We start from the raw sequence: 27939 nt of genomic DNA, 5'->3' as shown, positions 1-27939 counted from the left end.
TCTTCTCTTTGCACAACAAAGAGCAATGACCAAAATATATAAATTGGAGTCAGCCAAGTGATAAAACATTTGTGACAATTACTGTCTTTAAAGGATTCACTGACTACTTGCTTAACTGCTGGGAATTGTATTCATTTTAAAAATGGTTTCCATATAAAATCCAATTTCTTCGATTGTCTGGCTTACATTTTTAACCATAATTTATTTTCCACTAAATCGAAAACCAGATTTTTAATAGCAATCTTCATAGGATATTAATAAATATTCTAGATAGATTTCATTAATCTCAGTTGAGAAATTTGGACGTGACAGCGTTTTATACAATTTCCAATTTCTTCGGTTTGTCTGTCTTACATTTTTAACCATAATTTCTTTTGCACTAAATTAAATAGCCAGATTTGTAATAACAATCTTCATAGTATATTAATAAATATTCTACGTAGATTTCATTAATCTCGATTGAGTATTTTGGACGTGACAGTGTTTTACACAGATAGGCAGATTTATATAAATCGACTTAGAATACATACATACTTTGTAGGATTTTAGATGAATACTTTGAAAAGTTTTAGATAAAATGACAAACTTATCTATTTCCTGAAAATTTCATAAAAAAAAGTGAAACTCATTTCAAAATTATGGATTTTGGGAATATTTATATGCTTAGAAAAAGGCAAACATTTCAAAATATTCTAAACTGTTCGTGTTATACTCCTTAATGGTCTAAGTCTGTTAAAATATTTATAATCCATTTGTATTCAGTGATCCGTCACAGTGTCCAAAATATCTCAATTTCACTGTTCTAAACCAAAACTTATCACTATCCCCAAAGAACCAGCTCTTTATAAGTTTCCTTTCATCTGGAGGAGTGGTCGGCATAAAGAGAATATGCTACATTTACTAAATGTATTGTAAAGTTGCGAAAAACCAATTTTCCGATTGTATTGTTGATGCATAAGTAACATTTTCTTTTTTATTTGATATTTTAAACAAGTTATAATCCCATTTGATTTGTGTACATCAGAATCTGGTGGTTATGAGTGCCGACCACTGATCTAGGGAGATATTTTTCTAGATGAAAATTTATATTTATACAATTATGATGTCATACTAAAAAAGTTTAAGTTACTCTTACCAATATAGTCATTTAAGGGAGAGTTTAAGAGAAACAATTTAGCAATTTACTCTCACACTTTAAACACTCCCCTCGTAATTTATGCATTCATTTCCTTATACTTCCTTTTAAAGTTAAATACTGAAAACTTTATTAACTCCAAAGAAAATATTATGGCATTTAAATTAGTTTTATTGAATTTCCATTTCCATCTTTAAATGTTTCATTACATTTTTCGTAAGTGCATTTTTCTATTTCAATTTCTTATAAATAGTTAATTGAGTGTTTAATTTATTATTGTATATTTTTTGTTTCATGCGTATCAGATGTTGTAAATATTTTTATTTTATAGATGGACATAATAAAAACCCATTTGTTTAAGTGTTATTCGAATTCAATGAATTTATAGCTTAATATTAATTTGAAATAATATTTACGAGAGTATGACATTATTTTTTTTCTCTCTATTGAAATAAAATTAAGTGACTGTGAATATTTTTTTTAAATGTGTCATTTAAAATAATTGCTGGAAATATGAACATATTTTTTAACAACTTCATGTAGAGTTTTTAAGTATTTGGGTATGACAACAATTATTAAGCAAGAATTTTCATATGGAAATAATTTTTTTTTAAAAGAATTTTTGTGGGTCTTGTTCATATTCAATTTTTAAATTTCTTATAGATTAGAAAATATTATCTTAACATAATTTTTAAATATATTTTCCAATGATTTCTTTTGTCGTAGAAGAACTGTTAATATGTTTTACTATATATCATTTTAAATCTAAACTTTAATTGCTTTAATTTAACCAACATTTTTGTTTTCCGATAAAAAAATCTCTTCAATTAAATTGAGCTTAATAAAAACTATTACTACTATTTTTTACAATATTAGTTTGTGGTAAATATTGTAGACTTATGTAGGTTATCATTATAAGAAACCACAGATTAAATGTTATTAAAATTTGCATAGATAAAGTAAGTAAAATGCACTTGTGTTGCATGTTGCAACAATGTGTATGAGGTTGAAAAACTTTTACTTAAAAACCACTTCAAACACATGATAAATATCCCAGCAAATAATACTCATCAGATTTATAGCTGAAGCATTTTCTAGGTCGAGTCCTAGGAAATTTATACCAGAAATCAATTCCATTGTAGTAATTACAATGACTCATTTGTGGGAGCGTATATGTAGTCCCTGATTCTTGTGTGTCTTTTCAAATATATTACCGTAGATTCTTAAGCTTTGTTCAGACTGTATTCAGATCTAACTATATTATCAGACCTCGCAATGATAATGATAACGTAGATTGTCAGTTAACACAAGACATTTGTCAAAAAATCGGTCAATCCATTGTAAGATAACACAGGTCAACAGCAAAAAAGGCTTCACTAACCACTATATAGATTTGATGCATCCTGGTTACCTAAGTACAAAAATGGTAACATTTTTTAATTCTATGGATAGATTTTGTTTACAATTTTTTTTTCTAAAATTGTGAATTTTTTTAGATATTTCTCCACATAATTTATGATAACTCAAAAAGGCTTAGTCCGATATTATTACTTCAATAATATTCAACTTAGAAAAGTTGAAATTTACATAGCGTTTTAATCGGCTCAGTAATTTCGGAGTTATAATAACAAATTGAACCAAAAAATATTTTTTTCACGTGAAACTAGAATTTTTTTTTAAAAAAATCATGAAAAATCGAAAACGTCAGAAATTGTTCAGATTTATTGCTTTATCGCAAAGCCACATGTAATAAGAACAAAATGAGATATTGATCATAAAAATCGATTCATTCTTTTCGAATTTATTCACAATTCAGTGAATTCGCTCATTTTCACAAAATTTTACTTTTTTGTTTGATATACATAGAACTGAGTAGTTAAAGCTCTTCTTTCGATTGATTGAATTTTGAAGACATTTTCCCCATGCTATGTACAAATTTTCATATCTATATTGCATTTCAATCGACTCATTAGTTTCGGAGTTATAATAACAAATTGAAGCAAAAAATATAATTTTTACGTGAAAATATAATTTTTTGTTTTAAAAAATAATGAAAAATCCAAAACGTCAGAAATTGTTCAGATTTATTGCTTTATCGCAAAGCCACATGTAATACACAGAGAAAACAGATTCGTGATAGCAACCGAATTTGTTGCCAATCGAATGATTCTATCTTAGTGACCGAATTATACAGTTGTGGCAACAATATTTTGGAAGGGATAACTAATGTTTGGTTGCCTCAACTGAAATTCTTCTTTATCAACTGACTTTTTGTTGTTAGAACTGAAAAATTCTATGTGTGCAACCGAATCATTCGATTGGCAACAAATTCGGTTGCTATCACGAATCAGTTTTCTCTGTGTAAGAACAAAATGAGATATTGATTATAAAAATCGATTCATTCTTTTCGAATTTATTCACAATTCAGTGAATTCGCTCATTTTCACAAAATATTATGGGCTGACAAGCGTATACTTTGAGTGAAAATTTTACAGTGTTTTGTTTTTGTTAAAATTTTCGTTACAATAACAAAACACATATAAAAATCACACTCAAATTAGCATGGGAAAAATGTTTTATAAATTTTGAAATTCATTGCTTTAAATTTCAATCAAAAGGAGGACAGTTTTAAAGTTTAAAAATGTCCTCATTTTGGGAATAAGTGTTGGCTCTCTTTAATTTTCAAATATAATTCAAGTTTTGCCAAAGTATATTTCAAACTTAGGCACATTACGAATCAGGACTTCTAAACATTGACGATTTAAAATAGATTCTGAAAATGTATCTAAAATTGTGTAATGCCAGTTATTTGTTAAAACAAATTTAAACAATTTCAGAAAATAAACAATTGTTTGTTGGTATGTAAAAAAAAACACCTGTGTTCATGGTTTTAATTCCCAGTTAAATCTTAAATCGAATGGCTGCAATGACTTGTATAATATAAAAAGAAAAATCTTTATAAACTCTATAATCTTAAAAAAAAGTTATAAATACTTTACAACCAATATAATTATTTCTTAAATAACAAAGCAAACTCTATTATATTAGATTTTCAAATCAGAAGTTTTATCCTTCTACCAATCTCCCCAGAAAAACAATTCAAAGAATTCAGAAATTGACCGCCTGTAGCGCAACATAATGGTTAAATTAAAGATGTAAAGTGTGTGTTTTTCTTTTCAAGATTACGATAACAAATACAGACCTTTTGGGAAAACCCCTTAGAAAAAAAGGATTTTTTGATAAATTTGTTTTCTTTTTTTTATCATAATGATAAAGAAATTATGAGTTTTTAAGTACCTGCCAGCTAATGTTTTTGCAGGAATACACAAAAACCATAGTTTACATTTGTAATACTTATGTGTGTTTTTTTCATAATTTCAATATTTAATATTTCAAAAAAATGTAATTACATGTTTTAGTTAAGAATATAACTGAAGGCTGCGTGTTGCTCTAGTTTTGATGTTGTTCAGTCAAAATTATTTTTTTTTCCAACGTCAGGATTTGAAAGACATGCAGCGGCAACTGCTGTCGTTCTCTCTCTTTCTTTTTCACTGACGCAAACCTCAGAAAAGTTAAGCATATAAATCTTGTACATACTTGTATACAAATATACTAGAGTATTGAACCCTGCTGTTCTGGGTTATGTTTCCACCTTATAGATTTTACTAGCTATAATTTAATATTCAGCTCAATTATGAATAAAAAATTCCCCGGGAGTTTTTTCCCATTTAATTTGAATAGGAAAAATGGGAAAAGGGAAAAAACTCCCGGGGAATTTTTATTCATAATTGGGCTGATTATGTTTGTAGCTCATCTAAATAAAGGTCATAGACCCACAAAACTATATATATTCTGGTTCCTTAAAAAATTCTTTGACGATGTATGTAGCTTAGGGTGGCCCTTAATGAACGAAAGTTGGATTTTGGCCATTCTCACCCCCCAGTTTGGTGAACATTAGTAAAAAAATCATCCTGAAAAAATTTTAGGTAAATCGGTTGGGGTTAAGACGTGCCGCAAGCCCTCTGAAGTTTCGAGATGCATTTACAAGGGGAACAAATGCAATTTTTTCAGTTTTTGTAAAAATTTTGTCATTAAAAAATAACATTTTCAATTTAATTTAAAAGAATCGAAATGTGTACGTAATTGTCGTTCTAATAAGATATAAAAGACAAAAATTGGTTAAAAAATATTAAAGTTATTAAAAATTCCCCAGACCATTAACATGTCTCAGGCCACTAGAACATGAAATGTAGGAACAAAATTAACATATTTTGAGAAATATTAAAATAAAAGCTAATTTTTACTTAAAATATATCCATATTTACTTGTATATGAGTTTTTGTCTTAGTAGGAAACCGTTAAACTATTCGAAGGTATGACCAAACAAAATTAATTTTTTTAGCGGCAGTTTCAAAACTCCATTTTCAAATTTTTAAAAATTTTGTTAAACAAATTTGAGAATTTTTTGATCATTACATGGGGATTTATTGACAACATAATAGGGAATAAAAATGTGAAAAAAGTATGTCAATACCTCCTATAGTTTTTCCGTACCAGCGAGTCAAATTTTTAGATTTTCGAGAAAAACTAATATTTTGGCCATATTTTGGAGAATAAGCCGAATTTCCTTACTGTTATTAGTTTTAAGTAAAATCTGTTCAGAATATTATAGTCCACATAATTTTAAATATAGTCTGAAAGTTTTCCTAAAATCGGAAAACGTTAACCCTTAAATCGTGAAGGTCAAAGGTCAAATTTTTCAATACTTGGAATTTCTAAAGGAAAGATAGCAAAATGTTATATATTTTTGGGCTGATTTTGATGAAACTTAAGAAAAATATAACATGAAGTCTAGTATTTACAATAATAGCACAAAAATGGAAATTAACCAAAACCTGAACTTTTAAAATCACGAAAAACACAGTCATTTTGACCCCAAGTGCTCTTAAGGGTTAATTTCCATTTTTGTGCTATTATTGTAAATACTAGACTTCATGTTATATTTTTCTTAAGTTTCATCAAAATCGGCCCAATTTTAATGGCAACATTTTTACAAAAACTGAAAAATACATATTTTCCCCCTGAAAATGCACCTCAAAACTTTGAGCGAGCGGCACGGAAGCGGCCCTTCTTAGAATAAGCTAAACAAATGTTGGTAGTATTTTAGGTCATTGCGAAAGTATACAGCGGGTACCGTTTCAACATTTCAAACATTTAATTCTAAGGGACAGTCTACTGAGCACTATGAATCTAGGTGAAATTTGCCACTGATATTTTCCAAAAAATCGAGGGAACCAGATAATTGTTTCTATTATACACTTCAGCATGAAGTGTTTAAATTCTCTACTATAAAGATATGCAATTGAAATTAGTTCAGGACTATTTTGGGACTAAACAAGTAAGAGAGCTATATTCGGCTGTGCCGAATTTTATATACCCTTCACCAAAATATACTTTAAAATAAAAATTTTAAATATTTTTAGGTAAACAAAATTTAATTTTTTTCCAGTTGTTTCTTCGAAATTGTATTTTAAAATTTTTTTAAAATTTTAAAATTTTTTTTTTAAATTTAATAATTTTTTTTTTTAAAAAATTTTTGTTTTAGTTTTTAAATTTTTTTTTTAATATTTAGTGAAAAAAAATTTGGTGTAAAAAAAAAAATCGGGTTAAAAAATATTTTTTCCGATTTTGACCCATTGTAGGTCCAACTTACTATGGTCTTATATACTATGGTTGCACAGGTTTTTGAAATATCTATCATTAGATATCCATATTGTCTATATTAATGATTTAGTAATCCAGATATGGGTCAAAAATAGGTCAAAAATCGAGGTTGTCCTGGTTTTTTTCTTATATCTCAGCCATTTGTGGACCGATTTACTCGATTTTAAATAGCAACCGAGCCGGAAGAATTTCGGAGATATTGATGTATCATTCGTGTATGTAAGTTATTTGGGGGCTTCAGAAAGTTGATTTCAACACACAGACGGACATGGCTATATCGACTCCGCTATCTATAACGATTCAGAATATATATACTTTGTGGGGTCGCAAATGAAAAATGTAGAAATTACAAACGGAATGATAAACTTGTATATACCCTTGCCTCTCATGGTGAAGGGTATAATAAAGACCTACAATTTAAGCTAAGTTGGGGCTAAATAAAGGCCTACGACCTTTGAGGCCAAATAATTGAAGCTTAATTGGAACTAAATAAATACCTAATATTGAAACTCATTAGGGGCTAAATAAAGACCTAAGATTGAAACTTAATTGGGACTAAATAAAGACTAACAACTGAAGCTGAAGACTAACAACATTGAAGCTTAATTGTGACTAAATGAAGACCTAAAAGTCTCAATACACATAAATTAGAATCAATCATGTAACCAGACAAAATCGAAAACTATTATTTGTATCGAAACTGCCGGGAAATATTGCATACATGTAAATATATTGTGTAGTCCGTGTAAGTAGTTTTCCACACGAAACTCAACAACCAAAAACAAAAACATGGAAAATGCTCAACAAAAAAACCACGTGTATAATTCTGAAAAAAAAAAATTAATTTAAATTTGTTGTTTCTTGTTTTCTGGGCCGGAAATGTTGTAAAGTTCTTAGCTACTGGCACGGCTGACGTGTGTACGTGTTAACCACGAGTTTTGCCGGAGTCATGAAGAGAAAATGTAAAAAAGAACCAACCATGTAGGGAAAATAGATTGTGGTCATGTTATTTTTAAGTTTTTAATTTCATACATGTCAGTAAAGGAGGTCTTAAAGGCTTTTAAAGCCTCATAAATCCTTTGTAAAGACTTTTAAATACTTTGGCCATAACCACAATAAGGGCATGCACTTAGGCAACATTGAAAAAAAAATAAATAAATAAATAATTACAATACAGAATGTTGAGTTAGTAGCCCTCATTAAGCTATAGTGAATACCTATAGTTTTTCTATTTTTCCCAAAATCAATATGGAATGTATGTATACACTTAACCTTTTTAACACAACTGCATCTGTCCCTAGCCCTACCTCCAACGAAATATGATACATACCTACTTTGTATGCAACCAAGCCTTTAAAATAAAAATATTTGAAGGAAAAAAAAATAACAAAATACAAATTATAAGAAGACATTAACCACTGTAACACCCATATATTGTCAGCTTTGTAAAATTGTAACTGACAAAGAGTAGAAAAACTAAAATGTAACTATTCCTTTCCCAACACAATCAACTCGTACTTGGCTAAAATGCAACCAGCAAAACGACCTTAAAATTTCCTTATTCATACTCGTGTTCTTCTTTTCCTTCCTAATAATTTCCATATAAAAAGTATGGAGGGGCACTCATGTACGTTTTACATTGAAGTTCTTGACTTTATGAATAATTCAGTCAATGTTATGCCCTTTTGTGATGAGTAAGTGTCTTACACAAGAATAAAAGAAGAAATACAAATAAACAGACAGACGGACGGACGGATGAACATACAGAGTGAGTGCAAGACAGGGACTGATTTGAGGCATTAAAATCTAACAAAACCTAAAGTAACTGCATTGTATTGTCCCTCTTTTGAAAATAAAAAATAGAGATGGCTTTTATTCAAACACTATATGAATTTACTTAATAACTATTTTATCTTGAGAATACTGAATACTACACCATTTCTAATTGAATTTAAAAAATTTCTATTTGTAACCTCCACTTTTATTTCAGAATTTTTAAATTATACTAATTCAAAAACTTGAAAGGAAAACAATTTTCAAATGTTTGTACGAAAATCACTCAGTTTTTAAATAACACGGTGTGAAATTTTTTGAGTCATGGAAATATAACCATATACGGACACCACTACGTGATAAAAGACCAAAAAAAAAACAAGTAAGAGAGCTATGTTCGGCTATGCCGAATCTTATATACCCTTCACCAAATTATACTTCAAAATACAAATTTTAAATATTTTTTGGTAAAAATTTTTTTCCAAAGTTTTTTTTTTAATTTCTTGGATTTTTTTTTTTTTTGGTGAAAAAAATATTCGGATTAAAAAATATTTTTTCCAATTTTGACCTATTGTGGGTCCAACTTACGTCGTTGCAAAGGCCTTTGAAATATCTATCATTAGATATCCATATTGTCTATATTAATGACTTAGTAATCCGGATATAGGTCAAAAATAGGTCGTAAATCGAGGTTGTCCTGGTTTTTTCTTCATATCTCAGCCATTTCTGGACATTTCTGATTTTAAATAGGAAACTTATCGAAAGCATGTCTGACAGAATTATTAAAGATTTGGATCCGGAAGATATCAGGGGTCTTCAGAATATTGATTTCAACAGACTGACAGACATACATGGCTTAATCGACTCCGCTATCTATAAGGATCCAGAATATATATTTTATAGGGTCGGAAAATTATATTGTGTAAATTACAAACGGAATGACCAACTTATATATACCCTTCTCACGAAGGTGAAGGGTATAAAAAGAGTTTTGGTGCCCGGTGTAATTTTTGCAAAAAAGTGATAATTTTCTTAGGTTCATATCTTGCAAACAGTTTGGTATTTTGATTTACTCTCTGAGGAAAAGTTGTAGCCCTTGTCATAAAGACAAGGGCTACATTCAAAAAAACTTTTCTTCAAGATCAAAATCGCAAAAAACTTTAAAATATTTGTTTTTTTACCTTTTTTCCCCTGTTCAGGTCCATAGGTAGTTAGAAATTTCTTAAGTACAATTACAAAAGTCTGAATTATAGTTGGAACATTCTGAAATACAATTAGAATTGTCTGAAACATAATTAGAAAATTCAGAAATACAATAGGAAATGGTATAGTCATATATATGTAGTTTTTGTTTTTATTCAAATCATGTTGCCAGTATTTTGTAGTAACTTCTGCTAAATTGTTCCAATATTCTTCTACAATTTTATTTCATAAAAAGGGCGCGTGCTTTTAAATTTATTCCTATTTACTTATTTTACTTCAATTTTTTATTATTGAGGAGTCTAGTCAATTGTGTTAAGTTTTTTTTCCCCTCAATTCGACTTCAATTGCTTGTTTGGGAAAGAAAACTCGATTTTATGTGTTTTTTTTAAACAATTTTATTGGAAATTGAAGACTGCAGACATAAACTCAATTTAGTTTTATGTTTATATTATCAATTTATTTATACGTTTATTTGTTAAGACTTCTCGTTTAGTGTTAGTTCTTTTTTTATGGTTTAAGGAAGTAAATAACGATTTAAGGGTTAAACTTTAATTGTGAAATTGTATTTACTTAAATTCTGAACAATTGCAATAATATTCAAATCAATATTAATTCAATGATTGATTACTTTACTGTGTATTTACTTGGAAATCTAAACATTTAGTTTTATAACTCTGCAATCTTGTAGAGTTTTTTAACAGGAAATAGGAAATAATCCTCCAGACGCAGGTACATTTTATATGACAATTTATGAATTTTAAGTATTTTTTTATACCAAAGAAAATTAGCACAGGCTAAAACAAATGATTAAGTTTACAAACAGTGGGCCCTATCACATTGTATATGACAGTAAATATAGATGTTTAAAGTTCGAAATGTTTAAAAATAGCATGATTTTTATAAGAAAGCTTTTTTTAAAAGGCTATAAAAACCGAATTGTAATTAAAGCTTGTTCTCTTTATTTCGGTCATAAATACAACCAGACAATAATGCACTTTATCGGATGCCACTTATAGAGGAAACTCAATAACTTATCATTTCACGGACACTGTGTGGATAACATCCAGAACGGGCTTTTTTCAAACGTCTGCTTTGCTCTGCACGGAGGCACTGACTTATTCTAGTCACCGTAATTTTTGTATTTTAATGCGTATAATTGTTTCCATGTCATGTTATAATTTATAGAATCACGCTTCGTTCGACCACTATGATCGTGGTTAATGCAGATGGGACCACAGATTTTAGTTCTCTCGAATACACCCAACATTGCTTCATTTGTTTTCGACAGCACCCTTGTAAAATGTTGTCTCAGTTTGGCTTTCAAATCAATGATTAGCAACCACAACCAGGTTTGGCACCATTTGATCGATTACACAGTGCAACACGAACAAATATAACCATATACGGATTCCACTTTGTGATAAAACACCAAAAAAAAAGTCCCGTGTCTCGCAGTTTTGCCCAAATCATGCACTTTTTTTATGGGCCCCCAAAGATTTGGGGCCTTGGTGTCATTTTTGCAAAAAAAGTGATAATTTTCTCAGGCTCATATCTTGCAAACAGTTCGGAATTTTGATTTACTCTTAGCCCTTGTCATAAAGAACAAAAATTGTGAACATATAAAATCTATATAAAAAACTTCGTCTTCAAGACCAAAATCGCAAAAAACTTCGAAATAAATTTTTTTAAAGATGCCTAAAAGTATGCTTTAGTTTATAATAATTTAATAGTTTATGGTATTTGACCTACCTAAACTCTGTTAAGAATCATTCCTAGGAAGTTCATATGTTCTAGAAAGTTGTTTACTGAGATCTTAGGTACATTTTTGTAGTTGATTGTTTCGTTGAATTTTGAACGGTTTGCTACCTATGGACCTGAACAGATGAAAAAAAGGTAAAGATTTTGATCTTGAAGATGAAGTTTTTTTGATTTTACAATTTTTGTTCTTTATGACAAGGGCTACAACTTTGCTTCAGATAGTAAATCAAAATTCCGAACTGTTTGCAAGATATGAGCCTGAGAAAATGCTCACTTTTTTGCAAAAATGGCACTGAGGTCCCAAATCTTTGGAGGTCCATAAAAAAGGACATGACATGATATTTCCATGAGTTAAAAAATTACACACAGTATTATTAATGTGTTCAACTTAATCCACAATGATATGATTAAATAATTTCATCAAATGTTGACTTCAATCTTTTGCACAGAACATCCGATAGATAAATAAATAATTCTGCGGTAGGAAACACAACATTTTAGAGAAAAAATCGTTTGCGAAGAGTTCTTTAGAATGCCTTTGGTTGGATGTGTTTTTGCAAACGATCTCGATAATCTATTTTCTCTATCTATTAGAAACAATAATCAAAAATTTACCTCTCATGACCAGGTAAATGGCAGCCATTGAAAACTCAAATTTATATCTCTGACTTTGACAAACAAATTACAGTAGTACAGAATTTCCTCTGTCTGAATCCTTATGAAGTATATCTGGAATTGGTCACATTCACTATTACTATTTACAGACAGTGATATATAATAAACAACTTTATTTATGAAATAATATCATGAAAAAGTGCATATCTTCTTTATTCTCAGGTTAAAGGCCTTATGTACCGTGATCCAAAGTATATTATATACCATGACAATTGGAGTTCACAAATTAAACTCAAAATCTTGTAAGGTGAGAGATTAAAGCTATCATTTGGAGCCAGTGTTTTCCCATCAAGAATCCTCATTTAATACGACCCCAAGAGGCTCCGAGGTTTTGTCCTGCAAATTACAAAATCGTCTCAGTTCCGTTGCAGCATATAACATTTTTGTTCTGTGTCCTCAATTATAAACTAGCACTCACTTCCTCAGCGTAAAGTCTTTTAGTTTCTAAATAAAAACCAAAACTTTTTAAATCCATAAATCATGTTTTAATTTAATCGATAACAGCATTTCAATTTATATACTATTTTTTTGTTGGTTTTTTGTTAATGTCTTTATTTCTATCTGCTGTAACAAATCATTCTAATGTACTAATTTCGTATGTTTGTAGAGTGTTTGACTATAATTTCCCTTATGTCTTTCCCCCAGTAGTCTGTTGGGTTTTGATCATCTCGTTGGGTATTTAATGACTTGTGATGGCGTCAACAGAAAACAACAACTAATGAGTTTTTATTTTCTTCTACTTCTTTCTATTTAAAAATTCAAAATAAACATATGGTTGGTTGGTTGGTTGGATGGTGGTGGTGCATACATGATGGCCTCATTGAGGCCCTAGTCTTATCTGTGAGGGATGTATTTTGTAAAGGGAATACAAACTAGAAATGTACTGCTTGCCGCAAACAAACTCTTAAAGAGCAAACAAATTACATACTAACAAACAGCTAAAAGCGCCAGAAGATTAGTTAAACCAAACTTAACTAAATTCCCAAACTAACTAATAAGAGAGCACACCTTTATAAAGGAAACCTTTAGGGTAATTGGAAAAATAAACAACAAATATTGTGTGTAAACACTGTAAGGCTATAAATTAAATTGTAGTACCGCTATGTACTTTAGTATACTTTTTTTAATTTAAAAAAAATCCTTTAACACCTTCTACTCCTCTGGCAGTTTAATTTAAACATTGAATGAAACTAAATAAAACTCAGCTATTTGACTGTAATCCCTATACAATGTGTGTTTTAGTTTTCTAATTTTGATGCCAAGTGAGATGATGATGATGTGAAAAATAATCACAACTTCAGTTCATCCTTGTATCTACATGTGATAAATTAGAATTATTTTAATCTATTTTCTTCTTTTTTTTCAAAATGGCATGAGAACAAATTGTGTCAATGTAAACAATATCTAGTAGAAATAAAAATAATGAAAACATTTTAAAATCCAGCGTTGATAGAGTAACAAATAATTCCTGCTCACTCACAAAAACAAACACATAAATTACTAGAAAATTAGAAAAAAACACAACCTAAAGGATTTCAACGATGAGGATAATGAAGAGGATGGCGCTAAAAACTAGAGTAAAAACGTTTATGCTATTCTAGGCCTGTCTATTGTTAAATTGTGTTAAAATGTTACTTTATCACATCACCACCTCCAGCAGTTAGCTACACCCACATGCATATAGACATACATACATATTTCTGTATTAGATTGCTGTGTAAATATTCTAGAGTTCACAGCCACAGTTGTTAAATGTGTTCTAAGTAAATATTGTTTCATTATTTTACTCGTATGTTGGTTTCATTATCCTTTTTCCCTCGGTCCCAGCCAGTTTGTTACCACGCATTGTGTGTTGTAGAAAAATCAATACGAAAATGTGTGAATTATGTCGCCTTGTTCGCAACAAAATGAGAGTCTAAAAGAAGGTGCTGACTTGTTACTAATAAGCCAAGTGTATAAATATTTATTTACACCATATTGTTGTAAAAAGTGTGATACAGAAAAGGTTGAATAGTATCGGATTTCTTTTTTAGAGCTAAACATAAATAATATTAAAAAAATTTATGTGAATCATTTAATAAATAAAATCAGTCATCCTAATTCTTCTAACAAAATTTGATTAGATCCATCTGCGACAATACAGCTCATGAATCAAGTTATCTAGTTTTGTAACTTACTTACCATAAACTCTACTGACCTAGTAAGACAGCAAGAAATATTGGAGCTTAGTGATAACTACTTATTATTTGACTGAAACACTAGTTATTTTTGTTCGCGATTTGGAAACATTCATGCGTCTCGCTTAGAAATTTTCTTACATTCACCCCAGTAATATTTAGCTAAAAAAACAGAAAAACTTGACTTGTGTGGGAATCGAACCTGCGTGCTCGATTGTTTTTTTTTGTGTTTGAATGTTTAGCAACTTACTCACTGCCCCATGTACTGAGTGATTTTATCGCAAGTTAGCATTGGTTTTAACATAAACATATAAATGAATTAAGAACACTATGGGTCAAACTGACTCTCAATTTGACTGTTTTTCGTGATTTTAAAAGTTGAGTGTCATTTGTACCCAAAGTGCTCTTAAGGGTTAATTTCCTTTTTTGTGCTCTTATTGTAAATCTAAGACCTTAAGATATATTTTTCGCAGCTTTCATTAAAATCGGCGCAAAAATATATAATATTTCGCTATCATTCATTTAGAAATTCCAAATAAAAAATTTACCTTTGACCTTCACGATTTAAGAGTTAACGTTGTCCGCTTTTGATAAAATTTGCAGAGTATATTATCTGGCCTATAATAAAACTGCCCTTCGTTTTTGAAACAGATGAGTTTTAAATTCTTTCATACATTAAGGGTCCACCTTAGGTAACTAGTTGTCATTACACAGTGAGGGATCTGAGAAAAAAAGTGGAAATAAATCTGTAACTTCTAAAAGAATAGACCGATTTTAACAAAAATTCCATCGATATAGAGAAGGTGTTGATAAGTTTAAGTTTTGAATTTGAACTTATAACACCAAGGGGTCGCTGAGCCACAATGCCCCAAAGTGGGGCACCTCGAGTATATCAAAAATTAAAAATGATGACAATTTTTTGTTTTGAGATCCGATTTATATATATGGAAACTACTAAACGAGATCTACAAAATATATTGCTTTAGCTATACATTATCTCTTATAGTTTACGAGTTATTCGCAATTAAAAAGTAAAATTTTATGTTTTTTTACCTACCTTGGTCTGCTTTTTTGCTAATAACGGATCCAATTCTTTCTTTTTTGAATTAACAACAAATTTACTAATAATCGTAAGAAAACGCTGTTTAAAAACCTTTATAGAGTCAAAGGTTAAAAAAAGTAAAAAAGTAGTTTTTTCGCCATTTTTTTTTCGAAAAAAGTACTTACATTAATTTTAAATTATACAGAAAATAAGAAGAAGATAAATAATGTATTTATATTTTTCTGAAAGATAACATTTCGGGAAATTTTATAAAAGCAAAATAATATCAAAATTGTAGATGTAGACCTATTTTTTATGCAAATTTCAACTTTTGACAACATGTTCTCTAATTGCATAGCCGCCTTCAAAAAATTAAGACCTGTTTTGTATGTATGTCCCAATATGTTCTTCAATATTGTGCAAAGGGATATCATAGCCCCGAACTTGGTGCCTTCAATAGATCCAAAAATCCAAAAAAAAATCCCAATTTTGGGATTTTTGGAAATTTTTTTGGGAATTGTGGGATTGTCATTAACAATTCACAAATATCTTTTTCACTTTTAGATTTGGATCGAAAGTTTCTATATAAGTGTAAAATTTCATTAAAAAGGATTCATAAAAAACTGTTATTTAATTTTAAAAATTAAAATTTTCCAAAAAAGCTATAATTTTTTATTCCCAAATTTTTGAAAAAAGTCTTTTATAATTTTTTTAATTCTTAATAATTATGTACATTTTTGAAAAGAGGACATAATTTTCTACACGTTGATATATAATATGTATATGAAAATTATATCTTATTGACAATAACACTTTATGATTCTATAACATGAGCAGTTTTTTTGACTTTATTGCAATGTTGGCTACCGATTCGAAACGGTAAAAAGGTAACGGCAACGCTAATTTGGATTATTTCGGTAACGATAATTGCAGTTATTTCTGTATATTCTGCGGTAACGGTAGTTGCTATTATTTGGATAACGATATTTTAACGACAACGATAACAACATCCTGAATTAAATCTATATATATAAAAATGAAATGGTCCATGTATGTAATGGCATCACGTGAGAACGGCTGGAGCGATTTGGCCGATTTTTATTTATTCTATTCGAAATTTCCAGGAAATGGTTTGTAAAGAAAAAAAATTCAAAATTTCAGGGTAAAACTCGGAATTTTTTTTTTTGATTCCAGTCAACTGTAATAAAAAGAGCTCCTTAAAGTATGCATTACAAATTTAGATATTTTATTTTCAAATAAATAAGAACAGACAGGTGTATGTGCGCTGGAGAAACTTGAAGAACTAACATTAGCAAATGCTACCGGGCGAAGCCGGGGCGGTCAACTAGTTATTAATAAAATTTACATAAAACAAAGCAGATGATATTTTATTATATTTTAAACTTCATAGATTTCAATAAAGTCAATTATTCCAGGAATTTCCCGGAAATTTCTAAAAATATATTCTCGAGCATTCCATTATTGGAAATTATCATATATATCGTCGTTATCACTAAAAGCATCATGTTTTTCTATTACTCTACCCAACTAACCTTTTTTAAAAATCAGGAACGAAAATGCAAAATAACCTAACATCACTTATCGTAAGTTTATAGAAGAAGAAAAAAGCGATTTAAAATGAAAACTACCTAAGATATTGAAACAAAATTTTTAAATCTGAATTACAATGACACTAGAAATATATTTTATAAAAAAAAATATTTTTTTTCCAAGCACACTTCATGATTGGTGTGTTACGTTATTTTGAATTGTTGTTTTCTAAAACCAAAATAACGTATCATAGATATAAATTTGTATGAAGAAATAAAAAACGCTTAGCTTATTTTATCTTGACAACCCAGCGCCGAATTTCATCATTCAGAGTATCAGTTATTCACGTAAATCCGGTATTTCAAGTGGCTCAGAGAAATATGTAGTCCAGCGGCGTTAAATCACAACTACGAGGCGCCCAATTGACATCGCCAAATCGAGAAATTATGCGCAGTTTTCGTTCAGATTTTCAAAAGCCCAATTCACAATTGATTAATGCATTCAATTAGTCAAATTTTCCATGTTTGTTTTGCTGTCAAAGGATGACAGTTCCATTCTTGACATTTCTTGTTTTGACATCCAACTTCCATTACTTTACTTTTATTTACTTTTATTAATAAGAAATAAAAATCAAATAAAATATAAAAATTTTGAGCATGTGAAAATTATGTAACTTTAGAACAGAATGATTGTATTAAATGACATTGTATATGAAAGCATTAACCAACAGCTAGAACATAAATAAAATCTTACAAACTATGTATATCACCGTTTGTTCCAAAGATTTAACTTTCATTCAACATTTTTAAAATTAAAATTTATACAATTTGAAAATTTATTTTTTAAGGCTTTTGTTGAATTTATTTTTATTTGACATTTGTATCAAATATAGAGAAATTTAATGTATAAACTTGCACAAAATTGAAAAGGTGGGTTCATGAAACACGTCGCGCAAATTTGCACAATTGAACAAATGGGAAACTTAAGCGTTTAAATGAGTACCCTTATTGTAAATAAAAATTATGTAGTCAACACAAATTTTCCTTTTGAACGTTTAAATATTTTTTTTTAAATGTTAATGCGTTACCTTTATAGGGAAATCAAGAAAATACAAACAAACTTTTTAAATATGTAAAAATATATTGTTTTTCATTGTTAGTGTATTTAAATTTACATAAATCTTGACACTTGGAAAGAAACACGTAATTTCTCACGTGCCATGTGCTTAAAAACAAAATCATCATCAACAATTTAGGGGGGGTTTTAAAAATAATATTGTATCTAAAACAAGATAAAAAAAGACAGCTACTTTTTTTGGTATAAATTATTAACAAAGAAGTTCTAAAATCTAACAAAATGACACATACATATGTACATATATATTTTACAAACAAAATGTCATAATTTGTCTGAAATTTATACGAACAAATTTTCCTTTTTTCTCATTTGATTTTTTTTTTTTGTTTGCCTTTTAACGACTTATTTTATGTCTCATAATCATGACAGTTTAAAGCTTATTAAGTTGAGAAAATTCTCAAATATTTTATGAAAAATTTCTTCTGTTTGAAAGAGTTAAACTGTGACAGTGTATCTTGTCTGTATATATTTTTTGACATGTCTTTCTTTTATTATTAATATGACACATGAGACTTTTGTATAGTTCTGTTTCGATTTCTTTTCTTCCCCATGTTTCCTTAGATTTCGAAAAGGCTTTTAATGGCCAATATTCATTTAAATGCAATAAAGTATTTAACATGAGTGTGTGTCATGTTTTCCTAATTTATGGTTTGTTAAAGGTTTTCACCAGCGAAAAACTAACAGCTCTTAAGGGAAAGAAATTGAAAATAAATTTTTGAAATGAATGAATAAAGGGTGTGTAATAAAACATATTAGAAGAAAATTTTAAATTGAGAAATATAATTACAGTGAGTGACAATACAATGGAAACTTTTCAAAAACTAGATATTTTACCAAAAATACGAATTTCTGGGAATTTCCGGCAATATTTTTTTGGTAATTTTCGAGAATTTGTTTTTAAGTTTTCTTCTTAAAGTTGAAATTCTTAAGTTTTTTAATTAAATAATATAATTTATTGATTTTATATCGATTAAAACTACGATTGAAAAATGTTAAACCAACATTGTAAGAGCAAATATAGTTATTTTATACTCCTTTTAAAATGCTGGTAAAATTATAAAAACAATTTAATAGCAAAGGACTTTAATGGTTTTTGGTTTAATTTAGTATTAAAAAATTTCCGGGAATTTCCTCCCGAGAAAGGAAAAAGTTCGGGAAATTAGAAATTAAAATTTACTAGGATTTGTATTATTTGCAAATACTGCAAAAACTAAACATTTGGAAGAAAGACCTCGTAAACAACTTCAAGACAAGATAATTTAATAGCAAGAGAGTTTAAGAAATTTCCAAAATTAACTCCCCGGGAGGTTATCAATAATCTGAAATTGGAGATTGGTTCTCGATCTATTAGCCGCTCGGCAGATGAAGCTGGTCTTGGACACTCCGCAAAAAAACTCTCATTTCTAAAAACAAGAACCTTTAAACTGGTCTATACTGAAATGCAACAATTTAAAAGTCATGGAAGAACATTTGTGAGACTGGGCTCCAAGTACACAAATAAGACAGTCTTGTTTGGCGGTGGCAATATTATGGTGCGTGTGGGACTTCTTTTTAGGGCAATGTATGGGTCAAATTCATATCATAAAATATACTATTACTGGAATCGGATACAGATCAGTGTTTAGAAGTGGCCTACCCAAGCGCCCATAGCCAGTTAAAGTTACAGTCTTTATAACCGAGGAATTCATAACGGCACTAATCCTATAGCAGTTATCTTCCCTTACTACCTCGTTACTCATAATGTATTTACTTTCATTTCCTCGAGGCACCTTCATTTGCTTCATTAATTAATATTCCCAGTCCGTTTACAAATTAAACAATGTCACTTGTCACACATTTAACTGGGCATTGGCATAATAATCTATGGCGCCATATTTAATTACATTTACATTCCGGCAACGATGAAATTACTCTCGTCTATCATTTATCTTCATGAATATGTTCCGAGAGTATGTTACAATTAATTTACATAAAAAATCAATAATGAAAAAAAAATCAACAAGACAACAAGCATCAGTTTACAAAACAATAAACTGAAAAAAATTCAAACCCCTTAAGAAAAAAAAAAGAAAAAACACTCAACACTGCTCTACATTTTATTAAGGAAAAACTCACAAAATTTGTCCTAATTCTTTTTGACGAATTCGTCAAAAAAAAGTAAAAAAAAAAACATTGTTGACTTTTTATGTCAACCATCCGCTGTCTGCATCTATCAACACATTGGCATACATCACTTCACATGCATCAAAATATTTTGTTTTAAGAAGAACCCACCAACCAACCAACCAAAAGATAAATGTCTGTTAGAAGTGCCACAGATTCCCGCAAACAAATTGGCGTCTTGTAAATATGTAAATGTATGCATGAGATACTAATGCACTTTGAGTATTGAATTCTCAATACAATAACCATCTGTAAATACTTGTATCTGTACTCGAAGTTGACTGATTTGAGAACCATGTGAGGTCATATTGTTTTGCTGTTTGAATTACACGCGGTAGAGACATTATGTGACCTATTTTTCTTATTTATTTTTTGCTTTTTCGATTTTTATTTTATAGGTTTCTTGTGATAACAGATTATTGTATTGTAATTTTAATCTAGTAAATACAATTTACATTTTCTGTTATAGAAGGCGTGTGAAAAAATTTAATTTACATCTGTTTTGTTTTAAGCAGTAATGACAGTGAAATAGAGACATTGTTTTGACAGACAATTGGCAGATTTGGAATTTAATTTTAACATTTTATAATTATTACCAGAGCTTCGAATTAATTCACAAAAATCTTAATTCGGAATTAAAATTATCAGCCATTCATTCCATAAATCCATTCTTTAATTCTTTAGATTCAATGAAAGAAATATAACCGTATACGGACACCACTACGTGATAAAAGACAAAAAAAAAGACCCGTTTTGTATGGGCCCCCAAAGATTTGGGGCCTCATTTTTGCAAAAAAGTGATCATTTTCTCAGGATCATATCTTGCAAACAGTTCCAAATTTTGATTTACTCTCTGAGGCAAAGTTGTAGTCCTTGTCATAAAGAAAAAAAATTGTGAACATATAAAATCATAAAAACTTCACCTCATTTTCTCAAGATCATATCTTGCAAACAGTTCCGAATTTTGATTTACTCTCTGAGGCAAAGTTGTAGCCCTTGTCATAAAGAACAAAAATTGTAAACATATAAAATCAAAAAAAACTTCACCTTCAAGATCAGAAACTTTAAAAAATGTTAAATACATTTTTTAAAGCTACCTAAAAGTATGCTTTAGTTTATAATAATTTAATAGTTTATGGTATTTGACCTACCTAAACGGTGTTAAAAATCATTCCTAGGAAGTTCATATGTTCTACAAAGTTTTTTACTGAGATCTGAGGTACATTTTTGTAGTTGATTGTTTTCTTGAATTTTGAACGGTTTGCTACATATGGACCTGAACAGGGAAAAAAGGTAAAAAATTGATTTTTTTAAAAGTTTATTGCGATTATGATCTTGAAGATCATTTTTTTTTAAAGTTTATTGAAAATTTTTGTTCTTTACAACTTTGTCTGAGAGATTAAATCAAAATTCCGAACTGTTTGCAAGATATGAGCCTGAGAAAATTATCACTTTTTTGCAAAAATTACACCGAAGACCCAAATCATTGGGGGCCATAAAAAAAGTGCATGACTTTGGGCAAAACTGGGAGTAGTGTTTATAAAAAACTGACTTTTTAAAAAACTGGTTTTTCGCTTAATTGTAACTTTATTGCGGAATTTCGGTTTTTTTTAATTTATTCAATAAGCTAAAATATTTTTGAAAACAAGAGCTAACCTAAAAAAACGGCTATAAAAATAAGCATTTAAAGGTGCAGAAAGCTAAAAAAAAATTTTTGTATTTTTACTTTCTTTCCCATTCGAAGTGATAAAAAAGTAATTTAGTAAGTTCTATGTTATGAATATTATAAGAATGAAAATAACTGGATTAACACGTTTTGTATGCTTAGTAATCGTTTTATATATTAACTGAAATGTGTTTAACGGTTCTCAATTTTCATAGACAAATTATAAAATACATACTGTAATCAAATGGACTGTTAAAGCCGATTTGATAAATATTACCCAAAGGTATTTAAAAAACCCTAAAAGTGTCATAAAAGTAATGTAAATTCTTAATAATGGAATAATCTAAACGACCTTATACAATTTTACATTAAATTTTCTCTCTTCTACAACTACTTACTACTTGTCACTTAACTTTGTTGTTATCTTATGGTCACCAACATTTGGTCTTAAACTTCCATTTATAAATATCTTCATAAAGCCATGTTTGTCACCACAAATTGTTGTTTTCTTTCTCTTGGCCATGATGAACTTTGGTGAAATGAATGCACGAACGAAAGCCTTTCAAAGCCAACAAGTGTACAATACTATCCTATTAATACATCATCATACTTTACTGAGTATTGAGTATCAAATTACTGTTAACCATAGAAAGTCTACTGCATACTACTGCAGGTAAGATGTCAACATTTTATCTCAATATCTAGCTGCATATTCATACTGTTTCAGTGAGCGGCAAGTATGTACTCGCAAGAAGTTAAAAACCAAGTGTTAATTGACTTTTAAAGTTTTTGTTTACGAGTGCATATCTGCAAACATTTGCTAACTTTTAGGTTTTATGGAGAAAACTTTTTAATACCAAATTATGATTTAATTTGGTATTTGAATACCTTTTTAGCCTGGTTTTTATGTTCATACAAAATAACACAGTGCAACACGAGCCATATACGGACACCACTACGTGATAAAAGACCAAAAAAAAAAAAACCCAGTTTTGCCCAAAGTCATGCACTTGTTTTTATGGGCCCCCAAAGATTTGGGTCCTCGGTGTAATTTTTGCAAAAAAGTGATCATTTTCTCAGGCTCATATCTTCCAAACAGTTCGGAATTTTTTACTCTCTGAGGCAAAGTTGTAGCCCTGGTCATAAATAACAAAAAAAATCAAAAAACTTCATTTTCACGATCATATTCGCAAAAAACTTTAAAAAATTGGAAATAAATTGTTTAAAGCTGCCTAAAAGTATGCTTTAGATTATAATAATTTAGTAGTTTATGGCCCAAAATACTTAATTCCTTTTGTTTTGTTTTACTAACTTATATTGACCTATCTAAACGGTGTTAAGAATCATTCCTATGAAGTTAATTTTGCAAAAATGACACCGAGAGCCCAAATCTTTGGGGGCCCATAAAAATCTTTGGGGGCCCATGACTTTAAGCTAAACTGGGAGACACGGGTCTTTTTTTTTGGTCTTTTATCACGTAGTTGTGTCCGTATATGGTTATATTTCCATGACTCAAAATATTACACACAGTGTTATTTAAAACCTTTTTAAGAAACGAAAGTCAAATTAATTTTTAAAATATATTGAAAAATTAAAGTCTAATTTAAGGCTTATGAATAGAACTGATATAAACATTTGAGTATGTTGTTTTTGAATAAAGATATATTTTCACAACAAAATTGTAAATAATATTTCTTGTCCAAATAATAATGATTTCAACATACACTTGGCAATAGTTTCATTAAATATCCAGCCTTTTTTTAGACGCCCTTTAATTTACTTTTCAAACTAAAACTAAATTAAAAACTGTCTTAAAGTCTAACCTTGAAACTAAACACACAAGTTTGTGGCAACACCTTTAAAAGTAAAAGAAATAAAATAATAAGTATTGCATACTTCTAGCCATCTAATAAATGTTTTATAAAGTATACAATTAGGCAAGAGTATAAACAATTTTCATTACATAAGTTACTTTTCCATTGAATGTTTTCTTATACTTATTTTTCAATAACAACTTCTATATGAGTTTATAATTAATGTTAAGAAAGTTTTCGTCTTGATTTCAAGACTTCTTACTTAAGAACTAATGAGCTTATTACAATACATATTACATTTGGAAGAATTTGTAGAAATATAGTACATTTAATAATGGTAAGTTTTGTTCAAGATTTTGTAAGAGGATTTGATAATATGGTCATCATTATATTAGACCTTAGAGTAATTCTTTTTCACATTCAGTGTCATACTGTGTTAAATGTTTTATGTAATTTCATTTAACTTAACTTTTTATGTATTTCTATAGCATAAGTTCTTAACAATAGTTGATTTTCTTTTCTAATTTCCTTTTTTATTATTCTTTACTTTTAGCTTATTCATCATCAGCGTCATCACCATCATCATTATCATCGTCATCATCTACTACTAAGTTTGTAACGGGTGCTACTTCAAATAATTTTCCTGCTCTCGATGATTTTTCATCACATTCTGTGATACGTCCAAAAATTCATCATGCCAGACATAAAAGAGAAATACGTCATACATTAGATGCGGTAAGTAATTTTGATAATTATATTTATGTATGTATGTATTCTTTTAATAGTTGAATTATTAAGCATTTTGGGTCTTCTAACTTTGATAAAAAAAAAATCTTATGAATCATCTATTTGCCTTTTGCAATATATAATTTAGCAACTTCTATGCGTGTCTTCTTTTAATGATTAAGTTTATAATTTGCTTTGGACATGCAAATCTGAGGTGTGCTCTATCAAATGTTTTTGGAATTAACATACTTTGCGATTTAATAAGCCAAATGAAATGTAGTTGTTAACAAACTTTCTGCATTTTGTTATAATTATTTATGATCTTAATCGGTTTATACGTTTTTGAAATTGATATTGAAAGTATTAATATGTAAATATTAATGTTAGTAGAGACAAAGCAAAGACACCAATCCATCAATTATTGTGAGTTAATGTCACTGTGTGTAATTTTTTTTGAGTCATGGAAATATAACCATATATGGACACCACTACGTGATAAAAGACAAAAAAAAGACCCGTGTTTCCCAGTTTTGTCCAAAGTCATGCACTTTTTTTATGGGACTCCAAAGATTTGGGGCCTCGGTGTCATTTTATTTTACTCTCTGAGGCAAAGTTGTAGCCCTTATCATAAACAAAAATCATAACCATATACGGACACCACTACATGATAAAAGACCAAAAAACAAAAGACCCCAAAGATTTGGGGCCTCGGTGTAATTTTTGCAAAAAAGTAATAGTTTTCTCAGGCTCATATCTTACAAACAGTTCGGAATTTTGATTTACTCTCTGAGGAAAAGTTGTACCTCTTGTCATAAAGAACAAAAATTGTCAACATATAAAATCAATAAAACTTCATCTTCAAGATCAAAATCGCAAAAAACTTAAAAAAATTGGAAATAAATTTAGAAATGTAAGTTTTTAAAGCTGCCTAAAAGTATGCTTTAGTTTATAATAATTTAATAGTTTATGACAAGAGGTAAATCAGAGAGTAAATCAAAATTCCGCACTGTTTGTAAGATATGAGCCTGAGAAAATTATCACTTTTTTCCAAAAATGACACCAAGGCCCCAAATCGTTTGGGGTCTCTTTTTTTGGTTTTTTATCACGTAGTGGTGTCCGTATATGGTTATTTTTTTTGTGTAGCAATGTTTATAGTGAGGCTATTGCGAGAGACAATTGTCTCATTTTTAGAAGTTCTTCAAAAAGAATGCGTATTCGTAAGTGCTTGGAATTGAGCCCTTCTGAAAAACAGTCGAGTATTAAAGGAGAAATGCTTATGCATTAATTAAAACAATATCTTATATTGAAGTAAAAATTTAAAGAACATTGAAAGTATGATGCATAGAGAAATATACATAGAGACGAGACACTCCGATTTGTCAAACAAAAATACAACAAATAATATTTCTGATACAACAACAAAATACATTGTCTAGCATGTATTTTGTTGTTGCAAGAGATAGGTTTTTGACAACAGACTTAGGTTTTTGACAATTCCGTCTCGTCTCTATGTTACCCTATGGTATGATGTTTCTTCAATGGTCGATTATTCGAACTTAAGTTTGAAAATTTTTTATAGCTTAAAAATTATTTTTTAGAGCGTGAAGGTTAGGATTAAATAAACCATGTTAATTTTTTAAGGTTTCAGCGATTCAGTTCGAACTTACAAAAATATAACATTAAGATCAAAATTTAAAGAACTTTAAAAATTGGAACATTTTTTTAAACTCGAAAAATATTACCTAGAGAATAAGAGTAACGATTTTTCGAATTTGTATGTGATTACTTCCCAAAAATAAATTTCATTGAATTTATCTACAATAAAGTATACATATGTATAAACCAGGAATACAGCAATACAGAACAAAAATTTAATAAGAACATTTTAATAATTTTCCTTTTTTACAGAGGAAAATAGAAAAATCATTGAAAATATGAAAATTTCAAATTTGTAATTCCAAAAGAGAACTGTTAATTTTATTAAACCTTTCGGGAAGGCCCTGTTATTTATCATTTATAAAGGCTATTCAGCGGTTCCATTTGTTTATTAATTCCAATATCACTTCAAATTACTGATAGGTGTTGTTCTGTTCTTTATTATAACCTTCGCCATGAGTGGCAAGCTTATAAGTTTGTCATTCCGTTTGTAATTTCTACATTTGTCATTTGCGACCCCACAAAGTATATATGTATTCTGGATCGTTATAAATAGCGAAGTCGATGTAGCCAAGTCCGTCTGTATGTTGAAATCAACTTTCCGTAGCCCCCAAATAACTTACATACATGATTCATACATCAATATTTCGGGAATCCTACTACTTCCTACTAAAATGGACAAAATCCCACAAATGCCTGAGGAGATATAAGGAAAAACCCGGGACAACCTCGTTTTTTGCCCTATTTTTTATCTATATCTGGATTACTAAGTCATTAATAGAGACAATATGGATATCTATGATAGATATTTCAAAGTCCATTGCAACGATGTATATAAGGCTATAGTAAGTTGGACCTACAATAGGTCAAAATCGGGAAAAAAAAAATTTAAACCGAATTTTTTTTTCATCAAACAATTTTTTTTGTCTTAAATTCTTTTTTTAAAAATTAAAAAAAAATTTAACAGTTTGGAAAAAAAATTTTTAAAACAATTTAAAAAAAATAATAATTTTGTTTAAATAAAAATATTTTTTGGTATAATTTGAGGAAGGGTATATAAGATTCGGCACAGCCGAATATAACTCTCTTACATGTATTTTATTACTTTCACTTTTTTCTTTATTATCGCAAAGGAATCTTATAGATAATAAAAATAATTAGTATGCAAAATTTACCCTGAACTTTGAAAATTAGTTTAACATTTATATTCGCTAAAAATAGACACAACATCAAAACATATTTGAATACAAAATGTAGTCAAGTGTTTTAAATTGCTTGGATTTACTACACAGCAAACAAATAATCTAATTAAAATTCTATATGTAAAAAATCAAAACATTTGGCAACAATTCAGGCGGAAAATCCAACAGATTTAAAGAGAAAACAGCAAAAGCCGTCATTAAAATAATAAAAAAAAACTAGAGCGTACAAAGAAAACCAGCAAATAAATCGCTAAGACTCATCTTACAGTATGTCTTACCAAACCCAGATGATGAATACAAACATTATATTTATTTAAATTCTATACTTTGTTATTAATTATTGTTAAACAACATGACATTTTAAACCAGCTAACAGTGGGTGGCTGAATTTAACCTAATTTTTTGTTATGTTTTAAATTTTGCTTATATGGCTTTTTTAAAAAAAAAAACATTAACTTTGTCATTGCCATTTTTATGTGGGTTAGACACATTTAGAATAAACACACAGCTTCGCTAAACAAAACCAGAATTATCTTT

At 29.1% G+C, this 27939-nt stretch overlaps 1 protein-coding gene across 1 annotated transcript in view; it reads left to right on the top strand.

Moving 5' to 3' along the window:
• The window catches only part of Meltrin (meltrin), a 169979-nt gene that overhangs the window by 126539 nt on the left and 15501 nt on the right, over positions 1–27939 (top strand). Inside the window, exon 2 of the mRNA XM_065515149.1 lies at positions 24372–24553. Within this exon, the coding sequence (XP_065371221.1) occupies positions 24372–24553 (182 nt within the window). The remainder of the gene's footprint in view (positions 1–24371; positions 24554–27939) is intronic.

Source organism: Calliphora vicina, chromosome 1 (assembly GCF_958450345.1).
Source record: "Calliphora vicina chromosome 1, idCalVici1.1, whole genome shotgun sequence".
NCBI lineage: Eukaryota > Metazoa > Arthropoda > Insecta > Diptera > Calliphoridae > Calliphora > Calliphora vicina.
This window is presented reverse-complemented; position numbering and strand designations above follow the sequence as displayed.